This window comes from Taeniopygia guttata, chromosome 2 (genome assembly GCF_048771995.1).
Source record: "Taeniopygia guttata chromosome 2, bTaeGut7.mat, whole genome shotgun sequence".
Taxonomy (NCBI): Eukaryota; Metazoa; Chordata; class Aves; order Passeriformes; family Estrildidae; genus Taeniopygia; species Taeniopygia guttata.
Window position 1 is genome coordinate 133,998,554 of NC_133026.1, and position 26,877 is coordinate 134,025,430.

General features: G+C 36.6%; 1 protein-coding gene across 3 annotated transcripts in view; it reads right to left on the reverse strand.

Annotated features, from left to right (window-relative positions):
- The window catches only part of RSPO2 (R-spondin 2), a 99,244-nt gene that overhangs the window by 16,343 nt on the left and 56,024 nt on the right, over positions 1-26,877 (reverse strand). For 2 of the 3 annotated variants that reach the window (XM_030266574.4, XM_072924935.1), the window contains 2 exons: positions 24,366-24,509; positions 23,523-23,711 (listed from right to left, as the gene is read on the reverse strand). In XM_030266574.4, the coding sequence (XP_030122434.1) occupies positions 23,523-23,711; positions 24,366-24,509 (333 nt within the window). The remainder of the gene's footprint in view (positions 1-23,522; positions 23,712-24,365; positions 24,510-26,877) is intronic. The other variant, XM_030266575.4, reaches the window with a different exon arrangement.

Here is a 26,877-nt window from a genome sequence, read left to right on the forward strand (position 1 = left end):
TAAACTGTCCTGTAAGATTAATAGTGGATGACAACTGGATCATTTAGGGTGTGACATACTTATCGAATTAGTTACAAGCATCCTCTCAATTGTTTATTTTCTCTACTGAGACAATTAAACCACTATTACAGCCAGTTTCCTTCTCTCTGAGACTGGAAGCATTTTCTTCTCCTCATTTACTGACTTCACAAAAATCCTTTCAAAATCCTGTCTGAATTTATCTTTCCAGTAATGCATAATATCTTCCAGTTTCCTTCTGTGTAGCCAAATAAGTTCTTACTCCTAATGCTAACAAGTTATTCTTCTTTTAACTTCTTTCCCCATTCACAGGCTTTGAACATGTGATTTCTGTTGTCGCTCATTTCTGTGTAAATAAACTTTAGGTAATAGCTCTTTCCTCAAACCTGATTTCAACAGGAAATGTAAAGCACTAACACAAAGTTGAAAAGAAATGTTTATACTACAGAATATGCAATTCTCACTAGTTTGTCTGTCAATTACAAGCAATTTAAATCTGAACAATTATTTGGATTATTAGGAATTGCCAGTGTTAAAGCTTGTCTCTATCAGAACTATGGAAACATCCCAGATAAGAATAACAAAGCAGATTAACTCTCATATCTCCATGATGAACATTCACAGTTTGCAGTAATCATTATTCATATGTAATTAATTAACCATAAAATCCTGCCATCAGCACTTTAAGCATGATATCTAGAAAAAAAAAAGTTTTAAAATACAATTAGGATATAATATTAACATCAAATCCAAGTTACAGAATTATTTATATATTTAGATTTTAATTGATACACAGCTAGTTTTTCAAAGGAAAATATCTTAGACATTTGAATATTTCTAGAATAGTGAAAAAATTTGACCATTTAAAACTATGGATCTACCCAACAAACAAAACACACAGAAACATTTAAAAGTGATTAGTAAGGTTAAGAGCAATAAATCCATTATTCATTGTCAGGAAGTGTGTCTATTTGGATTAAGTGATCATAATATTATTTCTTTCCAACAAATACAATTCTCTGATCTTTAAACAATACATTATTTTTAAATACCTCTGATTTTATAAATTAGATGACTGATTTATTTTTAAATATCTGGATAAACATACAAGTGAAATTTTTATGAATCAAGACTTTCCAAGCCAAGTCTCAACATTGAGGGATTTTTTATGATTGAGTATGAATTCCTGGAAAACATGGTTTATCATAGAAAAATTGGCAAAACTTTCATAGTATTTGCCCTAACAGGCGCCACTGTAATGGGCTGCAGATCTATGAATAGGCCAAGTACAGAAGCTAAAACTAACACTGAACAATACAATATGTTACTAAGTGGGAAGATAGTTGTTGTTTTTTTTTTTAAATTATAATAGATGGGATTGATTTCATCCATAATTTACATAATGAACAACTTAACTAGCCTGATCTCATCATTTCTCAAAAACGCTGTTTTGATAAATGATTCTCTTCTGAAATTTCATCTGGCAATGAAATTTTGGTCATCTTTGAAGAACAGATTTATTCTCTTCTTATGCACAAGAATTACTACTTGGAAACATAATTGAGCTTCCAAACAACAGACTAGATATAAGTTACTATTGCTAGCAGAATTTTGCTCATTCCATGCTGGCCATAAGTCTTGAAAAATCACTGAAACTCAAATTTCACAAATCCTTAAAAGCCTATGTGCATAATCTTATGGGCTGCAAGAGTTAGCTGGTGGCATCAGAATACAAAAACATGAAAGTGGCTGCTCTGGGTGAACCAAGGATCCACCAAAACCACTACTGCAGCAGTAGCCCAAAACTAACATGGCAGTAACAGTATAAAAGTAGGACAAAGACGTGCACTCCCTTTCACAAGAAGCTTCCCTAACACACATGAGGCCTGGCATGTCCATGGCCATATCAAAGCACTCACTGCAGAAGGGCTTGGAAAGAGGTTTCTGCTGCAGAACTTTTGTTCTGGTAGAACCTTTGTAAGTGAAAGCCGTGGCCTGACCTTCCACCACTCAGGAACTTCTTTGCCACTTCATTATGCTAATCCTGCAAATCAGGTTAGGACCATGTAACTATGACACTCTGACTCACAATTTTGCAGCTGGTAATAGATCAGGGCAAATTTTTTTGCACAAAAGGAACAGCTGACTTTGCATGAAACTGAAAATGTATGAAATCTAGGCTTATTAAAAGAGCACAAGACATGGATTGAACCTTCAAGTCCTACATGTACTGCCTGAGACGTGAGAGATCAGAAACAAGAAGGGAAAATGTGAACTGCTGTATGAGATTATACCAACAGAGAGTAAAAGAAAGAGTGGAGGTACAGTTCACCGTAACAGTGTTTTCATGCTAAAATCAGGATATTTATTATCTTATGCCCTGAACACCAGGTCCATTCCTGACATGATAGGTCATGAATCTACTTTTGTAATGCCAGCCTATAGCATCATGTAGCCATCAAGATGCTGCCACTTCAAACTCATAGCTCCATAGTGTCATACTGTCTCTAATTTAAATGCCTTACAAATCAGACACATAGTGCCTGCATTTCGGTTATATGCAGTTTCCTACTATAAAAAATAATTGCATTTTTTGCATAAGGTTTTCTTGTACCACAGTTTGGAAAGACTGGTCCAGGATGGTAGCTACAAAACATGAAAGCGTGTGGATATATTAATTTCTGATAAGATGAATGGTTAAGACTTCTCTTATAAGCTGACTACATCAGACAATGCACTGAAGTAAGACTTCTATCACCCTTGGGAAAGAAAACAGAAAATTTCTGTGTGATTTCACTGTGATTAAATGGGGTCGGAAAAGAGAAAGGCATCTGTTAATATCCTGTTGTGAGACCAGCCTATTCAGCCAACTATTGTGCTAATGCAAATGGTAACAGTTTGTTGCAGATGTGCAGTGGAACATAATACAGCCAAATCCTCTGGGCTTTTTGAAGTAAGAAACTACACACAGAAGATGTTGGTGTGTTTAATAACCATTATAAAAGAGAATTTTAAGCACAGTGCCAATTGCTTCAACCACCAACACTGCAAATGTTCACTTGGAAATGTTATTTTGAGGAAATTAAAATGTAGATCAATTCAGAAATCAAAGTCCAAGCGGCTAAGAGAGTTCAGGTTTGTGCATTGACATTTCAAGGCAGATAGAATCTTTTTAAGTTCTAGTCACTTATTATATTGGTTTTTATTATTATTGTAGCAGAGAGACAGAGATAGAGTGACTATAAAATAGGGGAATTACTTTAGAATAGTAAGAAAGAGACACAAATGGTGCTAATGTCTCAGTATAGCACAAACTACATTCTACTTTCAGCCACATGAAGTAAGCTCCAGACATTTTGCTGGCATTATATATCTCACATAAGTTCTCACTAATTTTTTTCCATAGTGCTCTGCCAGTTTCAGAAATTTTCTCTACAATCACACGCAATGTTCCAGTGAGGTGCACAGCTTCCCATCAGTCATCTCGTCATATAAATTGCCCTTCCCTGGTAAAGCAACAGACTGAGAATGTCAGGTGGACTAAAATGTCAGGTTCTCTAAGTTACATAGCACGAAAGCAAATGTTACATCACTAGTTTTTTTTTAATGGAGAACCATGTAATTAATAAAAAAGCCATTAACTTTTTTACCTCTGGCAATATGCCTGTTTTTAAGATAGCTAGTATAACAATTTTGATTAATTTACTACCACTTCAAATTTGAAATTGAACTATGCATAGCAGAGAATGGTTGCAATTGGAAAGGACTTTGAGCTTAAAAAGACATGTCATCTGGTCCAACATCTCCTGCTCAAGCAGGACCTTGCAGAGCCATTTGCCCCAGACTATATTCAAATGGCTTTGGAACATCTCCAAGGTGGACAACTCCACAACTACTTCAAGCAACCTGTGCCAGCACTTGGTTTCCTCACAGTGAAAAAGTGTTTCCTGATATTCAGAAGGAACCTTTTGTGTTTCAGTTCATGTCCATCACCTTGTTTTCATTCTCTCTTCAGGTATTTAAACACATCAGTAAGATCCCCCTGGGCCTTCTCTCTAGGCTGAGCAGATTTGCCACTCTCAACTCTTCCTCACAGCAGAGACAATCCAGCCCCTTCAATCATCTGCACTGAACTCCCTCCAGCATGTCCATGTCTCTGTGGACACTAATCCAGCTGTGGCCTCGACCACTGCTGAGTAGAGGGGAAAGATCTCCCTCATTTCATTGGCAACACTTCTCCTAATGCAACAAAGGACACCATAAACCTTCTAGGCTGCAAAGGCTGTTACGGCACATTGCTGGCTCAAATACATAACTAAATTGAGATTTCTTATTTAAAGGTTAGATAAATATAATCCCATCCACTTAGATTACCTACTAAATACAAAGTGATACCAAAATTATTGGGCAGACTGATAAAAATTATCACTCTAGAGACATCAACATTCAACACAGATTGAAAGAGCTTGCAAATTTGAAAAAATTTGAACAAATGGATTATAGCATTAATGAGTAAGCAGAAAAGATGTACAGAAACCCCTGTTTATTGAAGAAAAATAAAGTGCAAGCATAGGAAGCAGAAGTAAACCAGGGAAGTGGGGAGGAATATGGCTAAAAAGTGAGAAATGTGTCAAAAACTGAAGGAAGAAGAAAACACACAAGGCCCCAGAAATAGTTTTAGAAGGTGCAAAAGTGCTAGAAGCCTGGCAGTCACTAGACACAACCAACACCATGACAGAAGAAATGTTGACATGTCGGCATTTTGCTGAATTTATGTTAAGTGATGCTTTTTGTAATCATCCACCAAGAAAAGTAATAAATAACTTAATATAACGCTTTTAAAATCAAAGATTGCAATTATTTTATGGAGGGCACAAAACTCACATCACTAGGCATGTCTGCCAAGCTCAGCAGCTTCAAAAATGGAGGTTTTGGTGAAGCTACAACAATTTCATGAATACTCAGAATTGGGATTTTCAATATGCACTGTGCCAGCACCTGTGTAAGAGTGGACCTATCTCTGTACAAGCATCCTGAGTGGCGAGTCACTCTATCAAACAAGAATATCAAAACTTGTCTCAGTATAGGACTGAAAAAATACACTATTTGACTGGAATATTATGAAATACTACGAATTTTCTTTTTTCTTCAAGAGACTTAAGAAAACATATCAAATTTTTTTGTGGTTATGGTAGAGAGCTAAATAAAAAAATATACGCAGAAGTAGAAATATCCCAACAAAAATGCACAGTGTGAGCAACTGCTATGTCTCCTCTCCAAACTGCATTATTCCATTGAAAATCATTTATTTTAGTAACCAACAATTGGAGTTCTACAGTTATTTAGTAGCCACATCTTGACATTTAGAAAAATAGCTGTATATCAAGTATCACAATTATACACAGCACAATAGCAATATAATCATACGAAACACAACACAATCCATTAACCACAACTTGAATATTTTCATATACTTCTGCAATTTCTACTTTTGGACAGTACTGGAAGCTCCAAAATCCTGGAAGAAAGTTTGTTCTTATGGCATGATTTTGCGAATTTTACATTCCCTTACAATAGTAAGATAAATTAAATCATGATCAAAACTTTTTGCAATGATACACAAAGATAAATATTCTTGAGGTCATGGTTAGGATTCTAGGAATGTGGGTTAATATCCAGACTGTATTCAAAGACATACTGTGCTACCATTATATCTAATTCCCAGGTAGATACGACACAAAAATCTCTATCCTTCTTCTATTCCATTCCCTGATTTAAGCCTTGAAAAAATAGGGTATTAAATACTGGAAAATAAATTGTGTGTATTTTCACTGATATCAAGCAATTCCAAGAATAGTGCAACAACATTTTTATTGAGAAACTGTTTAAAACTCCCATTTCTAAACCAGTCAGGGAGGGCTCCTTGCGGAGTGTTCCGCACGTCTGACCACTAAGTTATTTGTCTCCTTTGAGCTGATATGTGTAACTGTAACAAAATCAGAAGCATTTCATATATTAGGACACTGCTTCTGAGGAAAACATGAGAATATGATTTTATGGGACTATTTGTAATCTAGCATTTTATAATCTTGAAGTTTAGTGTGAACAAGTATAAGACTACAAAAACCTCCCAGCATGCTCTGCAATATGATTACTCTGGGCAGAAAAGACTTAACTTTATGTTTAACATTTTCACAAGCCCCTGAGGGATTTAGAGCAGCAAGTCCATCTAGAAGTCAGTAAGACATTTTTATAAAAGCTGAAGGAACCTTTGAACACACTCATCTCTCAGAAAGAAGACTCTTCAGCATCAAATGTTCAAAAGTGCTCAGCACTCCGTAGGGCATGATAATAACAAAATTGTTATGGAACAAATTTTTGAAAGCCTGAACAACAGCAGTTGTGTATTAAAAGAAACACCAATAGTGAAAGATTAAAATTATTCTAGCTGCAAGCATCTTCTGGAGTTAGGAAATACCAGAAAGCCTAGGAGCACACAAATACTTTTAGTTCTGTGCTTGTACATTTTAGTATTAGTATTAGTATTTTTTAGTATTAATATTATATCTAAACAGATGACTATTGTCCCAGTCTCTCTAATGTGGGGTTTTAGCTTTTTGGGATAATGCGGTAAGCTTTAGGTATAAATGAAAACCATGACATGTACCAAACTTAATCAAGCACACACAAAATCTAAGTTCCCATATCTTAGCTAAATGTGTTGAGTCGTAGAAAAATAAAAGCAGAATAATAAATGTTGGCTATTGAGGTACAGTCATTCAGTCAAAAATATTTATACATTTTATTATTATATACACAATTAGATATTAAATTTCCTGGTATTTTTCCATCAAAATAAAGCTAGACTGTAATAAACACTGTATGAAGAAAGGAAGATCTAGATCTGATTTTATTATCATTATCTTTATAAATTTGGTAGAAAAACACTCCAAAACTTCCAAACTAGGCAAAGTACCTCTTGCATTTATCTTCAGAAGTGTAACATCACCATAAGTAAAATTTAGCTCCTTTTTAATGGGAAAATATGTTTGTTAGCTAAAATGAGATTATGGAACTTGTTTAGTATTAACTCTGCCAAGAATAAACAATGTTTCTCTGAGTTACTACTGACTCATATGGCTAATGGCAGTAACTATTATCACTTCATTTTCTGTAAAATGGCTTAGGCTTGAAACCTCCCACACTTGACCTCTGTGATAACTCATAACTGTTAAACAATCAGCAAGTGCAAGCTTTCCAAATCTCATACCTGAGGTAGCATGGTGATATCTCTATCCTTCAACAGCCCTTTAAAATGAGTTCTTTTGATTTTAACTTATGCTCAGCTGAACACCATATTCACGTGAACACTGCTGTAAATAGGACAACTTCAATCAATTCATTTTTGAAGAAATGTTTCTTTTTCACATTTAAAAAAAAAACCTATGTTTTACTAGCAGAACATAAATATAACTGAAGACTGAAGTATTTTTATCTGAAGCAGGAAATTGCTGTGCTTAATACAGGATTTGGAAAGTCTGACTATATCACAACCGGGTTTAGAGCAATCTCTTTTTGGACACACAATTATACCTATTCAAGACAAATGAAACAGCTGACAGGAACCAAGGAAGTAAATTACCAGCTATTATTTTGCTCAGTCACAATGCATTGCATTAGCTCATTTTTTAGAGCTTAATAGAGAATATGAATTTCTAATCTTCTCAAATTAGCCTGCCAGAAAGAGCATTGCAGTGTTCCTTCACTAATAACACTTGATTTTTTGCTGCTGAATAGGTTTTACATAAATATGTAAAATGAAATACATAAATGAAAACCAAATGTTTTCACACATAAATAAATCAGTTTTCACATTATTCCTAAGTGAGACAGTGTTTTAACAAACACTGAAAAACACCACCTCTAAACATGTTCCCTTTGGGGTTGATGTCATGTAAAAGTTTGACAACCATATTGAGTCAAAAATCATAAGCCAGTTGCAAGTAAAATTTAAAACCACTGGCTTTTAATGGAATAATTAATTTCCAGTGCTTTTCATTTAATTTCTGGTGTTGAAACATTCAAAGTGTCCATTTTCTCCAACTTTTGCCTGCAGCTATAAAGACTGGAAAAACAACTAAAACATTAAAGTATTATGTGGTGGTTCCAGCAGCTGAGCTTTAAGAAATGAGGAAACTGGTGACAAAAATTACACAAGAAAGCAATACAGGGAACTACCATTAATGTCCTCACTACTACTTTATTCTCTAAATCGTTTTAGGAGGTAATAAGGTAAAACCTTTTTATAACAACTCCTGCAAGTGATACATAGTAAATTTCTCAGTTTAGTGAGTTCTGATGAAGGAAGTACCTGAGCTTTCTCAAGGTGTCCACAAGGAAGGAAGAAATACTCTCACAGATTTCAGGGCATTTGTACCTTTCCTTTGGCAGCTGAAGCAGCGCTACACTGGCAGCATTGGAGTTTCACTCCCTAAAAAAGGTGTCTTTCCAAAATCACTCATTTGTGCTTGAGGGAGAAGAAAAAAGTTTGCACATGACACTGTTCTCAGAAGGCATCGCATACTCTTTCGTCTTCTTTTGTCTTAGAACAAGACAATTAGAAAAATTACTGTAAGTGGAGCAAAAGGTAAACGCACCAATTCAATTGCTATTGAGCTGACAGGAAGCCTTTACCAATTCTAGAGAATTTACACAGCTAATTGTCTAACTAGATGAAATTTTGGTTCACATAGAAAAATGAAACTCCTATCAATAGATCCACTCCCTTCTTTAATAGTCCTGAAAGATGATACAGAGATGGTGACTTGAACAATGGTCTAAAATGGAATAATAATTTTTAAGTGGTTGTTTTGAAGCACGTTCCTCCCAGCTTTGAAGTGCACCCACTGATGCAGACAGTTATAACTCCAAGTCCAGCAACACTATTTAAAGTCTTATTCTATACTCAGTTGAGGAAAGTGTATCACTTTTTGGGTTTTTTTAAATTATTTCATCTAGGACAACCTTCACTGAAATAGAGAGAGGTTCTAAAATTGCTCAGTGAAGTGAGAAGGACTCTAGTTATATTTTGGCTTCTATTTTACATTCACTTTTAAGTTCTGAGGTCCCATTACTTCATGGAACAAGCAATATTTACAAAACAGATAGATTTATTTCTCACTTAAACCAAGCAAACAATTAAACTTTGCTGGCTTTGATGGGACTTCTGATTTTTGGCAATATCCATCAAGAAGTTCATGCTCATCAATTCTATGAGATAAAAAGCAACTCATCTATAAAATTTCACCAACCTATTCCAGATAAGCATCTTACCCAAAGAACTAGGAGGTGAATGCTTTATAATCTTGTGTCACAGTTTGAGATACTGTAAACCTATGACACTGTAATAAAAGGGGGAGAAAGTTCCCCACCAAGAAATTTAATTTCTTTTCTCTCTCTAAAAAATAATTCAGCTGTTTGGAAGAAAACTAAGAGAAAGTAAAACCTTATTATTTCACAACATACTCCACCCAAAAAAACATTATTCTGGAAAAGACATACGAAACAACTTTTTTTTTTTAGAGCTTGAAATTTGAAGAACAATTACTTATATAATTAAAAAATTCCACTTGAAAGAACTGTTCAGCATGTTATAAAACTTCTCTCAAAACACTATGCCATTTTTTGGGTCATGTTTATTTCTGAGTTTTTCAGAAATAATAAATCCTCTTCTCTTTTTCCTTGCCACAGCTGCAAGAAAAAAAATGAACTTATCTCCCAGGATTTTTCCATTTATATGTCTATGGCTCATTATCCACTGGCGTCCCCTGTTCTCAAAAGAGGAATTATTGCAGCGTATGTTCAAGCTGGCACTGGATTGCAGACACGATTAACAAAGTCTGGTGGCAGAATAAGCATGTGCTGAGTGCTGGGAATTACAGCTGATAGCATCTATTCATCCCATAGAGAACACACATAGAATCACCTTAGGTGACCATGAAAAACTGATTCTGACCTCACATCAGAATGTCAGTAATTTGTATCATTACACTGACACAATCTGTAATGATCTTGAAACAACTTCCTTTTTCTTCAGACTCACCTCCCTTTATTTTGCCACAGAACTTTCTTTTAGCTAGAAACCTCCCACCAGTTACTCCAGTTGCCTAACCAGTGCAATGACCTGAAGCCTGACACAGGACTTGCTCAGTAGATATTTTTCATCTGTCACGTTTTTATGGCCCAGAAATTTCTTCAGCCATCAATTATCAAATACAAAGCCTTGTTTCCTGTTGTAAATACACTCAAAGAGTCCTACTTATACATCACTCTTAGTGCTATATGGCAGAGTTGCAAACTGATTTCTAGTGCATATCCCCTGCACAATGTTTTGCAAGACTTAAAATTATCCTCTATATTTCACCAAATTGTGGTTTTCCTTTGCAAATCCTAACAGAAGTTTTTTCCTTCTTGTTTAGAAGTTACAAGGAACAGATGGTAAATGACAAGGTAACAAAATAATCTGATCCATAAATTCAGAGCAAAAATAAAAAGCCGGCATTTAATCATCTTTTTGGTAGCTTATAACAAGCTTTGTTTTAGAAACCCTTTAAACATTTGTCACGTCAAGTAGCAGATAAATGTAGCAACTTTGTCAGTCTTGAAGAAGCTATAGAATAGATGCAATCTAGCTTCAGGGCAGCTATGCTAGATCTGATCAAAGCTGCTTGACACTTGCCTCTAGTCAACGGCTAAGGTTTCATTGTGCAACATTAAAAGCAATGGATTAAAAGAGTGTGACAGTTTTTACAGTACTCTTTCTACTGTGCTGAACTTTCTGTATAAGTATGGTTGGCAACCCATTCAAAATGTTCACATTTGTATCTGACAAAGAAGCCGAGTAATTTTAGTGCTGGCTGCAATTTTCATCAGGAGTCACTCTAGCAAATGACACGGTGTTAACATGGGATATTTATGTCACTGGAAATACATGTGATCTTTGTGTTCATGATAGCCCAAGTAGCTATGCTGGAGTTGCAAGTCATGTCACTTGTTTGAACTCCTTAAGTTTTTAATAAATCTGACATGATGTAAAGAGCCTGCTTTGGTGTCCTACTGCTGCTGCTGCTCTTTGCGAGTAGATACCTCGACTTGGTACCAGGTTTGCAAAAGTCATCACACTTATATGTATGTACCTAAGAATGCAAAGGAATACTCACAGGAAACCAATAAAAGGCTTAAAATAGACAAATATACGAACAGCCAAGATAATACAGTTGTGTAAATACAATAGTCTTAAAACATGATCTAAAATCTGGCTATTGTGTCTGCAATATTTCTACACAGTAAATAGATGTGCATACTACATACAACTGAAGTGTCAAACTTGAAGGTGCTATGTAAAGCTGTATAAACTCAGCCTCATTTGAATCCCAGTAGCCTTCTACCTGATACACACTTTATAAAGAAACACAAACTGATAAACTCTCAGATTAAATGGCAAAGATGATGTAAGATACTAAGTCAGTGGAAGACACTTTAAAACAGTCTTTTGGGGCCCATTCAAAATCTAAAAAAGTTTAGACACGCAAAATAAGTATGTTTTAGATTGAAGACATTGCACAAAAGGGCCCTGCATTGTGCCCATCATAATTAATACTGCTTCTGTGTGTGATCATTTGGTGTACAATGTTTAAGCTGACAAAGGGAAAGTATTGCAATACCGCCATAGTATTGCATTGCTCTTTACATGCTCCTACTCATTTTAGGCTAATTTGTTCTTAAGACTGTGATCAAAAAATTATTTCAACCTACTCATTTTTAATGGTTACAATGCCATGTAACATCAGTGCAGAGTGGGGATGCTCTGTCCACCATGAGAAATTCTTGCTTTCTCTCACTCTTTTCCTATACTCAGGAACCCACTCCTTTACTGAACACTATCTGCAGTAATTTTTGTAGGTCTTCAGAATGAACCAGGAATTCAAAGTGTTCAAGAGGAAGTTCTTTGCATTTACCTTTGAGGTGTAAAGCAAAATGTACTACAGAAATGAGTGGTGCCCAAACTTTCCAATCTGAAATAAAATCTCAAATTATCCTAAAAAGCTCTAAAAAGACAAACACGAAGGCAAAAACAAGCAACAATTAAAAAAAAAAAAAAAGGGAGGAGTAGCAGATCTGTTCTTCCATTCCCCTTCTTCTATTGTCCTTCTGCTGCGCATGAGAGATAAAAATGCAGATATATCTAGAAGCTTTCTGTGAAGAACTTTCACTGCACAGCCTTAAAAATCAGTGCAGTTGACTCCAGCTTAGTTCTAGCACTGGTGGTCACACAAGTGAGACCAGCTGGGGAGATTGCTCCTTCACATATTCCCTCTTGGCACTCCCCCTTCACTCCTCTAGCTGTCTGCTGCAAGTTAATTAAATTAAATCTGGCCTGCAGCAGAGTACTGGAAGCTGCTGCATTTATGCATTGAGCAGAGTGGTCTTCCAGAGTTATTGTGAGACTCTGTAATAATTAGACAGGAATAAATCCCACAAGAGAATGAGTCCCCCAATGATCTATGCACCCATAGAGCAAATCACAATTCTTCATCCCAAACATGGTACCTCACGACCTGAAAACATTATATCTGCACAGCACCATGCCAGATCTAATAAATCGTGTGTTTCAGCAGGGACCATTAACAGCACAGCATTATGCTGACACTTTTAAGCTCTCTGTTTCTTGAGCTACTTTATGCAGCATTGGCTTAGGAGTCACTGAACTACACATTGCACACTCTTTGCTTGATTTTAAAAGGCACTGGAAACCATCCAGTGAATCATCATGTGTAAATAGGCTTTACCTTCTCCCATTGGCTAAAAAAGGCATTCATTAGGAACCATATATCTGTACCTTCATTATTTTTTTTCTAAAGAACCAAAGAAGAGGAAGAAGCATTCACTCTATTTCTCAGATTCTTTCCTGTCTCCTTCTCTTTCCTGGATTCTTTTGCCTCCACATTTGCGCTCTCTGGCTGTAGCATAAGCAGTAAACCACTTCTGCTGAATTTAGCCTGAAGCTGTGAGGCTCCTGGCTTAGGCTACCTTAGCTTGCCACAAGCTGTCAAGCAAGCAGGCCACAGAGCATTCAAAATGATACTCCAGAATAACAAAGCTGTTATGAAGGGTAGAGATGAGATGTCACAGTCACAATTACAGCCGTGTAATGAGTTTCCATCTTAACAGTCAAGCAGCTGCAATTAGCTTGTACACATTGCTGACCTGCTGCACATGGAAGGGTGGTCTAGATAATTTGCATTGGTACTGAACAAGGACTACTGCACCTGATGGTCACTAATACAAATGATCACTGACATCAGTGACACCAAGACTGAAGGAAACTTAGGCTGCTCTGATCACACACTGGTGGCATTTGTAGTATTGATGGATATAGATGAAGCAAAGGGAAAAGTTGGGATCTTGAATTTTAGGAAAGCAAAATTCCAGCTGGTCAAGGAACTGGTCAATAGGACCCCAAAGTCCTATTTCTGTTATTCATTAGAAACCCCTGGTTTTCCCCCAGGAAACTGCTCTCAGGGACAACTGGTAGAACTTTAAGGAACTTTCCATAGAGCACAAGAGCTCGTGATTCCCAGGTGTAAGAAATCAGGAAAGGAAGGCAAGAGAGCAGCATGGCTGAGTCAAGACCTACTGGTCAATGTAAAGGGCAAGAAGGAAATGCACAAGAAATGGAAGCAGGGCTGGGTATTCTGGGAAGAATATGGGCTCTCTGCCAGGTTGCATGGAGATGCAGTCGGGAAGGCCAAGGTATAGCTGGACTTTAACTTGGCAAGGGACACAAAGAATAACAGAAAGGGCTTCCATAGGTTCATCAGACAGAAAAGGAAGTTCAAAGAAAGTGTACCCCTCAATGAGCAAAACTGACAAACTGATAACAACAGATGAAGAGAACACTGAGATAACAACTTTTTTCCTCTGTCTTTACCAGCAACCTCTCTTCTCACACCACTTGAGAGAATGGACTGGAAGACAGGGGAAGCAAAATCCATCCTACAAGGGAAGTTCAGGTTCATGACTGCCCGAAGAACCTGAATGTACATAACTCTATGGAGCCTGGCAAAATACATCCCAGAGTCCTGAAGAAACTGGCTGATGTAGTCACCAAGTCCCTCTCCATAATGTTTGAAAAATCATGGCAATCAGGTGAATACCAGGTGACTGAAGAAAGAGAAACACTATACCCAGTTTTAAAAAGTGCAGGAGGCAGAACCCTGGGAAATACAGACCTGTCAGTTTTACCTTTGTGCCTGAGGACACCAAAGTCAGGATGTGGCCCTTGTACCAATGCTGTGAATACAAATACTCTCTGTATACCCTAATAGGTTTATTACTTAAGAAGAGACTTCTGTGCAAAGAAAGCTTTATTGAACCTTTAAAAACTGAGAAAGGCTGATTCCTCTCTAGTCACGTCACACCTGAGGCAGATGGCTCTCCAGACCTGACATACCCAGGCTTGTGGATTGGCAGAGGATATGCACCGAACTGTGCCTAACAGATTTATCCTAAGGGAAGAACATATAATCTCAGGCAGGTGAGCATTGGCTGGTTTCTCTGCTGTAACTGAAATGGCTGACACCATAACGTACAAAAATAGCTCTTTGATCAAGAATTAGCAAAGAGTATGTATATGGCTTTTCCTCCCACAAGTGGATTGTGGTTTCAAAATGAGCAAGAGACAAAAACCAACAGGAGTTATTTCACAAGGGTATGTACAATAAAATCCATCAAGTACCTTTTATGGACAAATTCAATCTGTTCACTTGGATCAGCTACAGCTCTTTTCAGTATTTGTATTTCCATGTGGATTAGAAGCTGGCTCTCCTTCAGTATTTTTAAACAACCCTGAATTGTAAAATTGCCATGGGACCATTCTAACTCATTCTCTGGTCATTTACAAGGATTTACACTCTGGTACACTCAGTTATTCATTAAAAGCAGATAACTCCCATAGGAGACACTGCATCACTCAATACTCATGCTACTTCTGAAATATGGTATACTTAAAAAAACACACATGTTAAAAGTACTTATCTGGTCTAAGATATAATAATGGCAATAAATAAATAAATTGTGCATATTACCTTTTAATGATTGGGAAAACTATGTTAATGTCTTCCCAAGAAAATAGTTCCTATTACTTAAATTAAAAAGGAGAATTGAAAGATAATTTATATTCAGAAGGAAGGGGGAAATGCACTTAAGTTTGCTTCTCTGCACTGCCCATAATTCCCTTGAAAGCCTTTAAAAATAAGCTGAAAATGCAGCCTGCCAATATGACAAAATAATACATAAATTTCCACAAGCTGTATCATCCTGATAAAGTATGTAGATTTAAAACCTTGTTCTCAGTATATATAGTCCATTACAAAATATGCCTTGGGCAGTGGTACTGAAGAGGAAAGCTAAAACAGAAATCAAATTACAACAATGCTTTTCTACACAAGTGTTTTGCAACCGTCATGAAAAGTACCCTCTACAGATCACTTTAGACAGATTTAACTTCTGGTTTATGCATTTTTAAATTCTGCTTCATTCAAAAACTGAAGTCACTTAAAAGCTGGGTTTGTTAAAATGTAATTCATCAGTAAAAAAGTAATGCATTAATCCACAAATTTTAATATTTGTAATTGTAACCTATAGTCGTATTTATCCAGACAAAAACAGCAAAAATGTTTCGAAGGAGCACAGTCACATAGTAACAAACTTCCTCAACTCCCATGCAAGAACCACCATCCCATTTTCAAGGAAAATACAAACTCAAACATTGAACAGTTACCTAAATGACATAAATCTCAGAAGGGTTATTTTCAGTAAGTGTTGATATTGTTTCAGAGTACTTAATTGTTTAACTGCTTACTTTAACTGACCAGATTCCAAACATGTAGAAAAAGGAGGATCAGTCAACAGCTGTATCTTGTTCACAGAGCTTTAAGAGCCACTTCAACCTTCAAGCAATGTGATGTAATCTAGCAGCAGCAAAGAGAAGGAGGATTCCTGCAAAATCTGCCTGTTGGTCCTTAATGGATAGTACTTGGTTTCAGAATTGAACATGACTGCTACTCAAACTAACATTCAAGTTTATGTGGCTTATAAAAACTATTTCTAACTACTTTTCAAATATGAGTCCAATTAGATTGCATTTTCTCTTTGGAAAATAACTCAGAATGGATTGCTCCCAAAAATACAAAAGAAAAATAAAAGCAATTGTTTAAAAGTCACAGTAAGTTTATTTGTGAACTCATTTTAATGAATATGAATAAAATGCATGCATAACACAGTAATTTGCTCTTTCAGCCTCCCCCCCTGCCCCCCCCCCCAAAAAAAAGCACAAAAAATATCCATGCAAGTTTTTGTTTCTCAGAAGGAAGAGTATAGAAAACATGATATTTTAATGTAGGAAAGAAAACTCAGAGTTTCTTGCTTCATTTTAATTACTTTATAGTATGCTATCACCTGAGAGGTTCACTGCCTAACTTTTACCTGCAAATCTAAGAAGCATCAGATATAGAAGTGCTCCAATAGAGGCAAATGCATGCATGTATATCTGTCAATGAATGCAAATGTCATGAAAATAAAACTACAAATTTGCTGTGCATTTCTATATTTTTCACTTTGAAACAAATAAAAACAACAAGTTGTAAATCATCATCTCTGAAATAAGCATATAAAGAGGAACATAACTAAGACCAAAAAATGGAGACTATTTAATGTCTAAGGACTGTGAGTGTAATGGCTAATCCTGGTTTTCTCACAATGGACCTGATTTAAGAAGGAGGCTGGACTAGATGACATTCTATGTTCTTTTCCAACCTGAAACTACTTGTGATTTGATTTTCATTTTTTTTATTGTTACCAGAGATTAAAATTTTTCTGCTCTTCTTAGAAGTTGTTTTAAACTTAATTGACTACTGATGATATAAATATAGCTCCTGCCTATGTGCCTTAATTAAAATACATAGTCTAGTTGCAGGCACTCCCACTGAAATGAGTAGTATTATGTGTTTCATTTTCTTCAGGATCTAGATTTCCTTTACAATTAGTTTTCACTGGCTGTAGTCCCTTCTGAATGTGATCAGCTAAAGGGTAGAAAAAGACCCACATTTTAATACTTGCAGCACACCATTCTCTGTACAAAGTAGATGTTGACAATCCAGACGAGCAGAACCTGCAGCTGACAAAGGCCTGTTTCCTGAACAAATGTACTAACAAGCATGCCAGGCTCTGAGGGTTAAGCCACACTGTAAAACAGTTCTTGTTTCCTGGAAAGCGTCCAAAATACGTCGGACTACGATTTTGTCCTCTCTTGCTCCCACTTATTTGGTCCTTTGTGGAATGGCCATCAGCTAAAATACTCACAAAAATATATCCTTATTACTGCTGCTTTCTCACCCTGCACTCTGCAATTGTTTTTGGTGGAGTTTACTTCTTGTAAACTGGCGCTGAAGCTGGTTTTCCTTCTCTCCTTCAAAAGCTTTGAGTCATGATTTGTGAATGAAAATGATGGGCTATATTTTCAGACAAGCGAAGGACAAATCTTCTTGTCCAGAGTGGCATGCAAAAAACACATCAAGGAGGGAAACTTGCTTGGTGACACCAGGATTCTAGCAGAGCCAGCACTCAGTGAAGCTACACTTAATGCAGATTCTGCATGTCAGGTGAGTTCAAATTAGGGTAGATTTGGTCCAGTGTGACTGCAAAATTAACAGAGCTGCAGCAGGCAATGACAGTATAATTGTTGTATATTCTATGTACTAGTCTTTTTTAAAATAAGTCTTGTAAATCCTCATTTTAGTTTTAAAGTGATAAATAATATTCCAATGTCTTAAAGAACCATGCAATACTAACAAAGTAGTACAATCTGTTTGTAAATCTCATAAACTTTCCCTAAAGTACAATGGTTTCTGGTTGCTACCACCTCTGCTCAGATCATGCCTCAACCTATATGATAATCTTTTCTAAGTGGGATAGTTTTCTTTTATGTCTAACTTGACACATACATTTATGTCATGACTTAACTGGCAATGGAATGAAATCCTCAATTTATGAAAAATGTATAAAAAATTAGTCTTTTCTTTAAGATGTAAAAAAGTCACAGCAACTCCAAAACAGAGTAGTTCTGCTGGTCTTCCAATATTTTCTTAGACTTCCATAGTCTATTAACTTAAAATAGAAGTACATTGTACAAGGGATCTTTTAGATCCTATGCATGATTTTGAATTTAGAAGTTTGCAGCAATCAGACAAAGGCAACTAAGTGAACAGGTCAAATAATAACAAATAAATCAAGAAATCAGCACTTTGAACTAAGCTTTTATCCTGGTCAGGGCTGAACTTGGAAATACATGAAACAAAGGGTAGCATTATATTCAAAACATGACACATACTTTGCATATAATTTCAACTAGAATAAAATGGGCCAAATGAAGATATTTCAATGCTATAGCAGCCACAATAAAGATTTGGATTGCTCCTGTTCTCTACAACCAGTCATTCCAGCTTCTCTCTATTTCAAAGCAGAAATTTCCAGAAATTTTGCAAAATTCAAACAGGAAGAAGAGTGTTCTTCTTCCTGAACAGCAGGTTCTGCCGTTCAAACAGAATCAGTCAAGATTGTTCAAGAGTTTGTCAACTGCGGTTTTAGAAACTTCCAGGGATGGTGCCTGCACAATCTACTGGACTAATCCAGCCAAATGCCTGATAGTCCTGATGGAGGAGGCAACAGCTCTTACTGTTCCTGAACCAGCCTTTGCCACTAAGCTCTTGTGGCAACACAGCACAACCAATAGGAGACATAAAATATGGTGGTTGTGTTTCCTGAGACCCAGCTAGAGAATGCCCTAGCCCTGACTCAAAGGGCAGATGGTGTTTGTAGGTATTTGGCACTGAGACAGACAATAAGTGCAATATATAAATTAAGGTCTCAAAAGAGTCCCAGCTTACAAACTTTTCAACATTTGGTACTACAATGTAGATGTATCAAAAAGCTCAAAAGAATGTGATCAACTGACTGATCATTCACTGAGTTCTGGTGTTATATTTATTTTGACTGTTTTTTATTTCACTTGTGAGGAAAAGATTCATTGTAGCTGAAAGGAACCTCATGAAATTCAACAAACTGCAAAGTCCTGCATCTGGAAAGGAAGTACTCCCTGAAAAAATATGGGCTGGATATGGACTGTCTGGGGAACAGTTCTCCTGGGAAGGCCCAGATGAAACTTGAGCTAAATGTCATAGCAGCAGTGATCACTTCCTTCAATCTACTGACCTGTTAATACAGCATGACAGCAATTAAGCAATTAAGGGAAGCGACCATCTCCCTTTATTTGACATTCATCAGACCACATCTAGAATACCATATGCAGCTTTCAAGAATAGTTCAAGAAAATAAAAATATTGACAGGGTTTGGCACAGCATCACCAAGGTCATGTGCTGAAGTGTTTATCCTGTGAAGAGAGACTGAAAGAACTGGGTTTGTTAAGCCTGGAAAACAGAAGGCTTTGGTGACTGAGAAGGACTTTGAGGTGCTGATGGGTGAGAGGCTGGACATGAGCCAGCAATGTGCACTTGCAGAAGTATTAGTTTGGCATAGAGTAATATTCAAGTTTCAGACAGCTTGAAGAACTGCAGTCTGATGAACAGTAAAATAGCAGAGAACTCCTTTGCTTGCTTATGCAACACTTAATATGAATAATTAAATCAATCTGCAGGTTTGAGAGTGTACAAACAAAAGAGGAACAATTACTGAGGTAAACATGAGCAACATACAAAAGAGGTACATAAATACCATAAGAGGTACAAATAAAGTATTTATAGTAAATATTTTAAATTAGTAAATATTTTAAATACAGAAAACATGAAGAGAGCAAGATTTATCAGTCTATTGTACATTTCTGATTGTTGATTTCCCCATTGTTTTTTTTTTTTTTTTAATTCTGGCTTTCTCTCTTTTTAAACTAAAAAGGAGAAAACTCCTTATCAAGAAGAGACCAGCATGGGTAGAAGGTGGCCTGATCAATCCAAGTCTCCTTTGCACAAGTCTAACCTCTCAAAGTAGAATTCAGATTACAGTCAAAGCCATGGGGTAACTTACACAACATTAACAGATACACAAATGTGACGTTTCTGTATGGTAAGAACAGTTAAATCAATAACTACTGACACTAAGAACTTATCTCTAAGTAACAAATATGAAATCAATGCTATTCTTATGTTGCTGGCTTCAGTAGGAAATAAGTTAAATCATCTTTCACTTGTATTCCAGTTTATATCTCTACAGCTCTGCAGATACTGGGAAAGGGATAAATCATTGATCAAAAACTGAACTTGTACCACAGCCATATGACCAGCTGGGTAGCACGTTAAAAATATGAAACTGAAATAGTACAAAAACAGAATTTAACTCTCATTCTTTAAATCTCCTTCTACTGCAAATGCATAAAAATATGTTTTGGATGTTTCCCTGTAGTGTGGACCATAAATAGTGACTTTAAAATAAAGAGAAGTAGAAAGCACACAATAAAAGCACTTTATTTGACCCTATTCTACCAAAAATATCCTTATTTCCTGTGCTCAGATTAATCCATCACAATCTTCAATCATCTTAGCTGTATAATCCATTACTTATTCTCCACATTTGTGTGACTTTATGTACTGAGAACATTAGGATGAAAGGATTTATTAACAGCCTCTCAACTGACATTTACAGGGGATTATGGTTCTTCAGTCTCCCAGAAGTGCTAACCTTACCATTTTTTTCTATTATTTCTTCAGTTTAAAAGTTCAGTCACAAAATTCCTAACATTAGAAAAACACCATATTTTTAAAGACTCAGAATCTCTTCCTTAGCAGCCAGAACCTGTAAGCCATGTCTGTGCCTCCCACTATATCACAGTGATCAAATAGGCAGTAAAACATTTTGAGTGTCTAATAGCTGCTAACTAAAATATGATAAAGGGCCTCAGATCAGCCCTGCATATAGTATAAATTAAAACATACTACAAAGCGGAGTTTTATACAGGGCAGCCTCTGTGGCTTCCTCACCTGCAGAGATAACCAGGTCTGGGGAAGACTCACCCATGGCACTTAAAACATACTAACACTCTCCCGGGAGTTTCTTAGGAGAGAGAAAGGAGCTTACACTCTGGAAGGTGTTTTCTATGATGGCACAGAGGCAGTATTAAACATTGTATTCAGTGTGAACAGTTCAAACCTGCAGGCTTGTATACATTTATTTTTATCTCTGAAATGAAATGCAGGGAATTCCACACCATGGAACGAGAGGACTGTAATCTAGGATTTACTGAAGCCCATGAAAGAGTACTGCAAGTACTACAATGATTTTGTATTTGCAGCAACAACTTTCTTGATACGTGGTGGAAAAAAGCAAAGATTTGATCCATGATCAAATACATGATTAATACAGAGACAACAGGCACACTAAGCAATAGATATCCTCACTCTTAGGAAAGCCACTGTGCCTTTGAAAAGATTTGAGATGAAAATCTTTAAGTAGTGACTTGAATTGCTAGACAAAAAAAATTTAAACAACTTAAGATAATATGACATAAAAAGGTATGAATGTCCAAATTAACATAGTTACATGAGCATGCTACAGCATTCTTGAATATTATGGTTCACTTAAGCACACTTCTCAAACTATTTATAACAATTTGAATAATTTGTATCCTAACTAAATTATCAAGACTAAACCCATATTTCTACTTACTAGGAGTTTTTATAGAAGTTGGATGCTGCATCCATAAAATACCTGCCTTTGTACACACTGAGTACATAAATGACTAAATCTGTACCACATGATGTTGAAACAATTCTGCAATTTTCTCAAATTTTCCACTGCAAGCTAAACTACCTGCATTTGAAGGCAAATGAAAAGAAAGAAAATACTGGAGATTTAGTAGAATTTGTCATAGGCCCTTTTTATTTCCTTTCATTTCAGCAGTAAAACATTTCCTCAGTTGATCTGATTACTAACTCTATTTGGGCTTCAGAGTCTGTTAAAGTAACTGGATCCCTCAGCAGGCTGCAAGCACTGGCAAGTTTCACTACCTTGATGCAGAGGCAGCTGACTAATATTCAAGGATACCATGACACACATACCATGGCAGCCCAAATTAACCTTCATTTTAACCTTTTCTTCTTCTTCCCTACAGAGATGTTCATTTTGTAGGTTCTACTCTTCAATACCTTTGAGAATTTCATTCAGGTTGCAGATTAACTGTGCTGTACAATGCCCCCTGTACCACTGTGACTGTGCCCTACGTGTGCCCAAGTGTGTATGAATACAGGGAGTGGGACAGGGAAGGAAAGTACATCACAGACTGTCAGCCTGGATAACAGAGAATCAATCAACTTTATATACTCTTCCACACTGTCTTGCAGTCTTAGAGACAAAAAAAATGAAGCTTACAGATATTTAACCCATATCCATGATAAAACTCTATTGTATAACATACATACACACTGGTAGGCAGAATGTTCAAGCCAAGACAGACACCTTCACCAATCCCAGAATAGAAAGCAACTTATTTAGGTATATTTTCTAAGACTGTTTCAGGTTTATCTTATTCATCATGCTAAGGGTTTCCTCAGGATTCTTCAACCCTTTATTTCTTTCTTTGTCTGATTTCACAGTTGACCCAGCTAGCAGTAGGAGGTTGAACTAGAGATCTCTTGAAGTCCATTCTTTATTTAACCCTGTGACTCTGAAAGGAATGGCATCTTTATCACCTGCTGATTACCCACCTCTCCTACAAATTTTGAAACCTGTTTAGGTTGTCAGGATCCATTCCTGAAAGGTTAAACTTTTCAACTTAAAAGATAACAAAAACTCTCCAGCAGTGATGTGTCTTCAGTTTGGGGCCTACAAAAACCACATCAGCATGACTACTTAAGTCTTGCAACACCATGATAAAGAAATTTGATTTTATTTACTTGGGGCAATTGCCATAGGCTGGCCTCAAACTGAGAATCTTGATATCTATCACTGTTTTGCTTGCATCACATCTATCACAGTTTGGCCTCACTCCAGAATATTCAAAACAAATGTCATGTTCCAGCTAATGGTTCCAGCTAACAATGCCATGTGTAACTAACTTCTTTGAATTTAAATACCCACTGTATGTGCCACCTGCAGAGAGGTTTAGAACCATAGTCTTCCCTGCCATGTGCAGAACAAGTAGTTCTTCCACCATGAGCATCATTTCCATGCTGAAGCTCCAAATGCAGCCTGTCACAGTTCTTCCATGAGGCACCTCATGGAAAGTGCTCATGGCACCTTCCCATGCTGAGCCTTTCCCTGGAGTCTCTCTATCCAGACTAGGACTGAGGCACTATTGCTGCTTTTCAGCCTTGGCTGGCAGAACAGAGACAGAATTTGGCCTTCAGCTCATAAAGATTTTTCAAGCATTGGCTACACTTACCTCCTGGACAATGCCTCATGGCCATTTTACACCGTCTGGATTCTGCAATGGTTGGACATGGTATTGTGTCTTTTGCTGGCTTCTTCACAATTTGTCTTGTTCTTGTTTCCAGGCCCCATTTAAATCCACATGTTTTGTTATTTCTGCTGCAAGTTCCCCACTCACTCCATTGACCCACTTCACAGCCTTCTGACGAAGCAAAGGAAAACACAAGTGAGCAATTCTTCTGTTTTTGGGGTTTTTTTTTGTTTAGAAAACAACACTTGACAGTTTTGCCATTAGCAGGTAAAAAGCTAGAAACAAAATTAAAATCTCTCACAGAATCTGAATCTTTTTAGCCAGCATCAACCCAACCAAAAAAAGATCAGAATATCAAACTGTATGTTTGATATGTTATGACAGTCCCAAATATTCAAAAACTCTCATAAAATAATGAGATTGACTTTTTTTCTCTATCTAATACATAGATCCTATTTGGTTGTCACCTGGGTTTGAAAACTTCAGAAGTTTACATTTCTAAGCCCTCTCCGTCATGAGATGCAAGAAATACTCTTGAAAGAAAGAGTTTGCTCTGACACAAGTCCTGAAATCTTATTAATTCTGAATTTCAAATCTTCATAAAGGTGATTTTACAGTTAAGAGGACAGAACTTTCTGATGCACAAGAGAGTGGCATTCCCAGTGAAGTGTATTTTAAAGTTTGGGAAAATGTACTAGCATTATCAAGTAAAGAAATCAATAATAATTGATTACTGAATATTTCCTGATAAGAAATACTAAGCATCATCATAAAGTAGTGCCATATTTGAATATGGCCACCTGGCAAAAGAGCTACTTGACTCACCCACACATTCCATAAGCTCTTCCAAGGCTGCAAATCCAGCGGGACATCCTCGAAAGCAGCGGCCTCTGTGCGAATAAAAGCCACTTTTGCATTTGGTACAAAAGTCTCTGCTAAAGCAGGAGTCGCAGTTTTCTATTCTGCATCCTAAATCAAAAGGATCATAAGGAACAATGAGACAGCAAAGTTAGGGCAAGACTAAAAATGAAGGGACTTATAAAGCAATAAAATAGCAAAGCCAGACATGCTATAATACTGTCATCCTGAAATCCATCTGGTATATAGACAGAATTACAGGTAACTGTGTTTACCACATTTTCCTCTATGTCCTTTTAATCCTGCTTTTTTAAAATCAAACTGTAGATAAAACTCCTAGTTTAATTATATTTGAATTATTGACATCTCTTTGGAGGAAAAATGTTCAGTATAAATTATTTTCATGTGTAAGTAATTTCGATGAAACACAGATGCAACAAATTATTTTGGGAAGTGCACATGTATTATATGCATCGTTTTCAGTTTATCATTTATCACGGAAAGCAGGATACTTTTTTTCTATGAGTTGACCCTATGAATATCTGAGTGGATGCTTTCAAGTAGTATATCTGATATCTGCGTCTACACATACGCATGTGCAAAAAGCCTCAATTTTGCTGGATTTATCTCCTCTCTATTATTGAGACACTTGATCCACAAAAAATAACCATTCTTAAATTACTAGGAGACATACACCATAATGGATAGATTAAAAATTTTAAAAACCCCAAACAAGCCATACCAAATAACTATTATCTTTATAAAATATTGCATTTCTCTGAAAATTTAAGAGGAGTATGACCTGCAATAGATGACAGACTCAGGTGTAGGCTTTTCAGAAATATCCTATTCCATATTAAAACATGTCAATTTGGAAATGAACTAGTTATAAATGATCATATGTATACCACACATACCTACAAAAAATACCAGGGGAAAAATATTCCAAAGATTGAAAAGGATAAGCCATTATATTTGAAAAAGTTTTTAATTAATTTTATAATTAATTTTTTAAAATCTAATCCTTCAGCTAATGAAATACAATAAATAAGCTACAATAGCTGTATCCTCTCTTCAGCTATCTGAAGCCACAGCAAGAAGCATTTTTTTATTCATGTTATGTGTTGGAACTCAAAATGTCCCTCAGACATTTTCAGAGGTTCCAGGCCTTGGACAGAAGCATTTTAGACCCTGGCAAGCAGCTGGAAACAGCTGTGATTTTATGTTTGAGCCATGGAATGAGTTACCAACTTTGAAGGTGGAACAAGCGGCCACAAAGGGTTAGATAGTATAGCAGAAGTAGTTACAAAATAGAGGGGAAAATTTTTTAGTATTGTATGGGGGGTTTTAACACCTGTACAGGGGGGTTTTTACTTTGTACAGGGGGTTCAGAAGTTTTAAGATGGAGGAAAGTGGGCCTGATCCTGTTCTTCCTCCTTCTTCTTCCTTGCCTCCATGTTCTTGGTGATGCTGGCACTCATGGATTGGTTTAGAGTAGAAAAGCACCTTGTAACATAAGTAGTAGGTATTGGGGAAAAACTGTAAACATGGAACACGTAATGCACCATGTAAAAGACAGCAGCAGCCCTGGGCAGGGAGACAGAAGAAGACACCAGGCAGTGAGGGTGTCAGGAGTGTGTGTCTCTGCCTGGGCCGCTGACCAAAGCAGCCGCAGCAGGCGAAGACAATCTTTTAGATAACCAGCAATAAACTGCCTTGAGACCGAACAACAAGAGGCTGCGGAGTTTTCTTTGGAAGCACGGGTTGGAGGAGAGACTTTACCACCACACGAGACCCCTGAACTAATCCCGGGTTTCTCACAGTTATGCAACAATAATAATTTTGGTAATTCATTCATTTATTCTTCCTTCTTTTATAATGAAAAAAAAAAAAAGCACAAACCATAAGGTCACTATTCTGAAATAGCAATTAGTAAATATCTTAAATCAACACTTAAAATTTAGCCAATATTTATGAAACAGATTTTAATATTTATTCTTGAACTTAAGCAGGCCAAAACAGGGCATCCCACAATACTTAAACAGTGTGTGTGAGAGTGTGGTTGTGTAAAATTCTTTGTTAGCAATTAGGGAAATATGAGGCTTTTCAGATCAGATTTCTTGTGGCATTGGGCAGAATGAATGAAAAGAAAAATGTATATTTTCAGTGGTCTTGACCTTTGCTTGGTTAAAAGGAATATGAGCATCAGTTTGAAGCCTTGCCCTGACAAAGATAACTTCTGCTGGCTCTATTTAGACACAACCACACATAACCTGAATGCTACCAACTCCTGTGCCCAGCATTTTTCAAAGGGGCTTTTAAAGCTCGAGTTTATATAAGCAGCACAAATTGGGCTTCTTGTCCACACTTATGGTTATAGGAAATTCATTAGAATAATAATTTCTTTTTCACAAAGGTTGAACCAGTCCCTCAAGAATAAGATCCTGGTCAATGTCAACACAGTGATCCTGCAAAATCA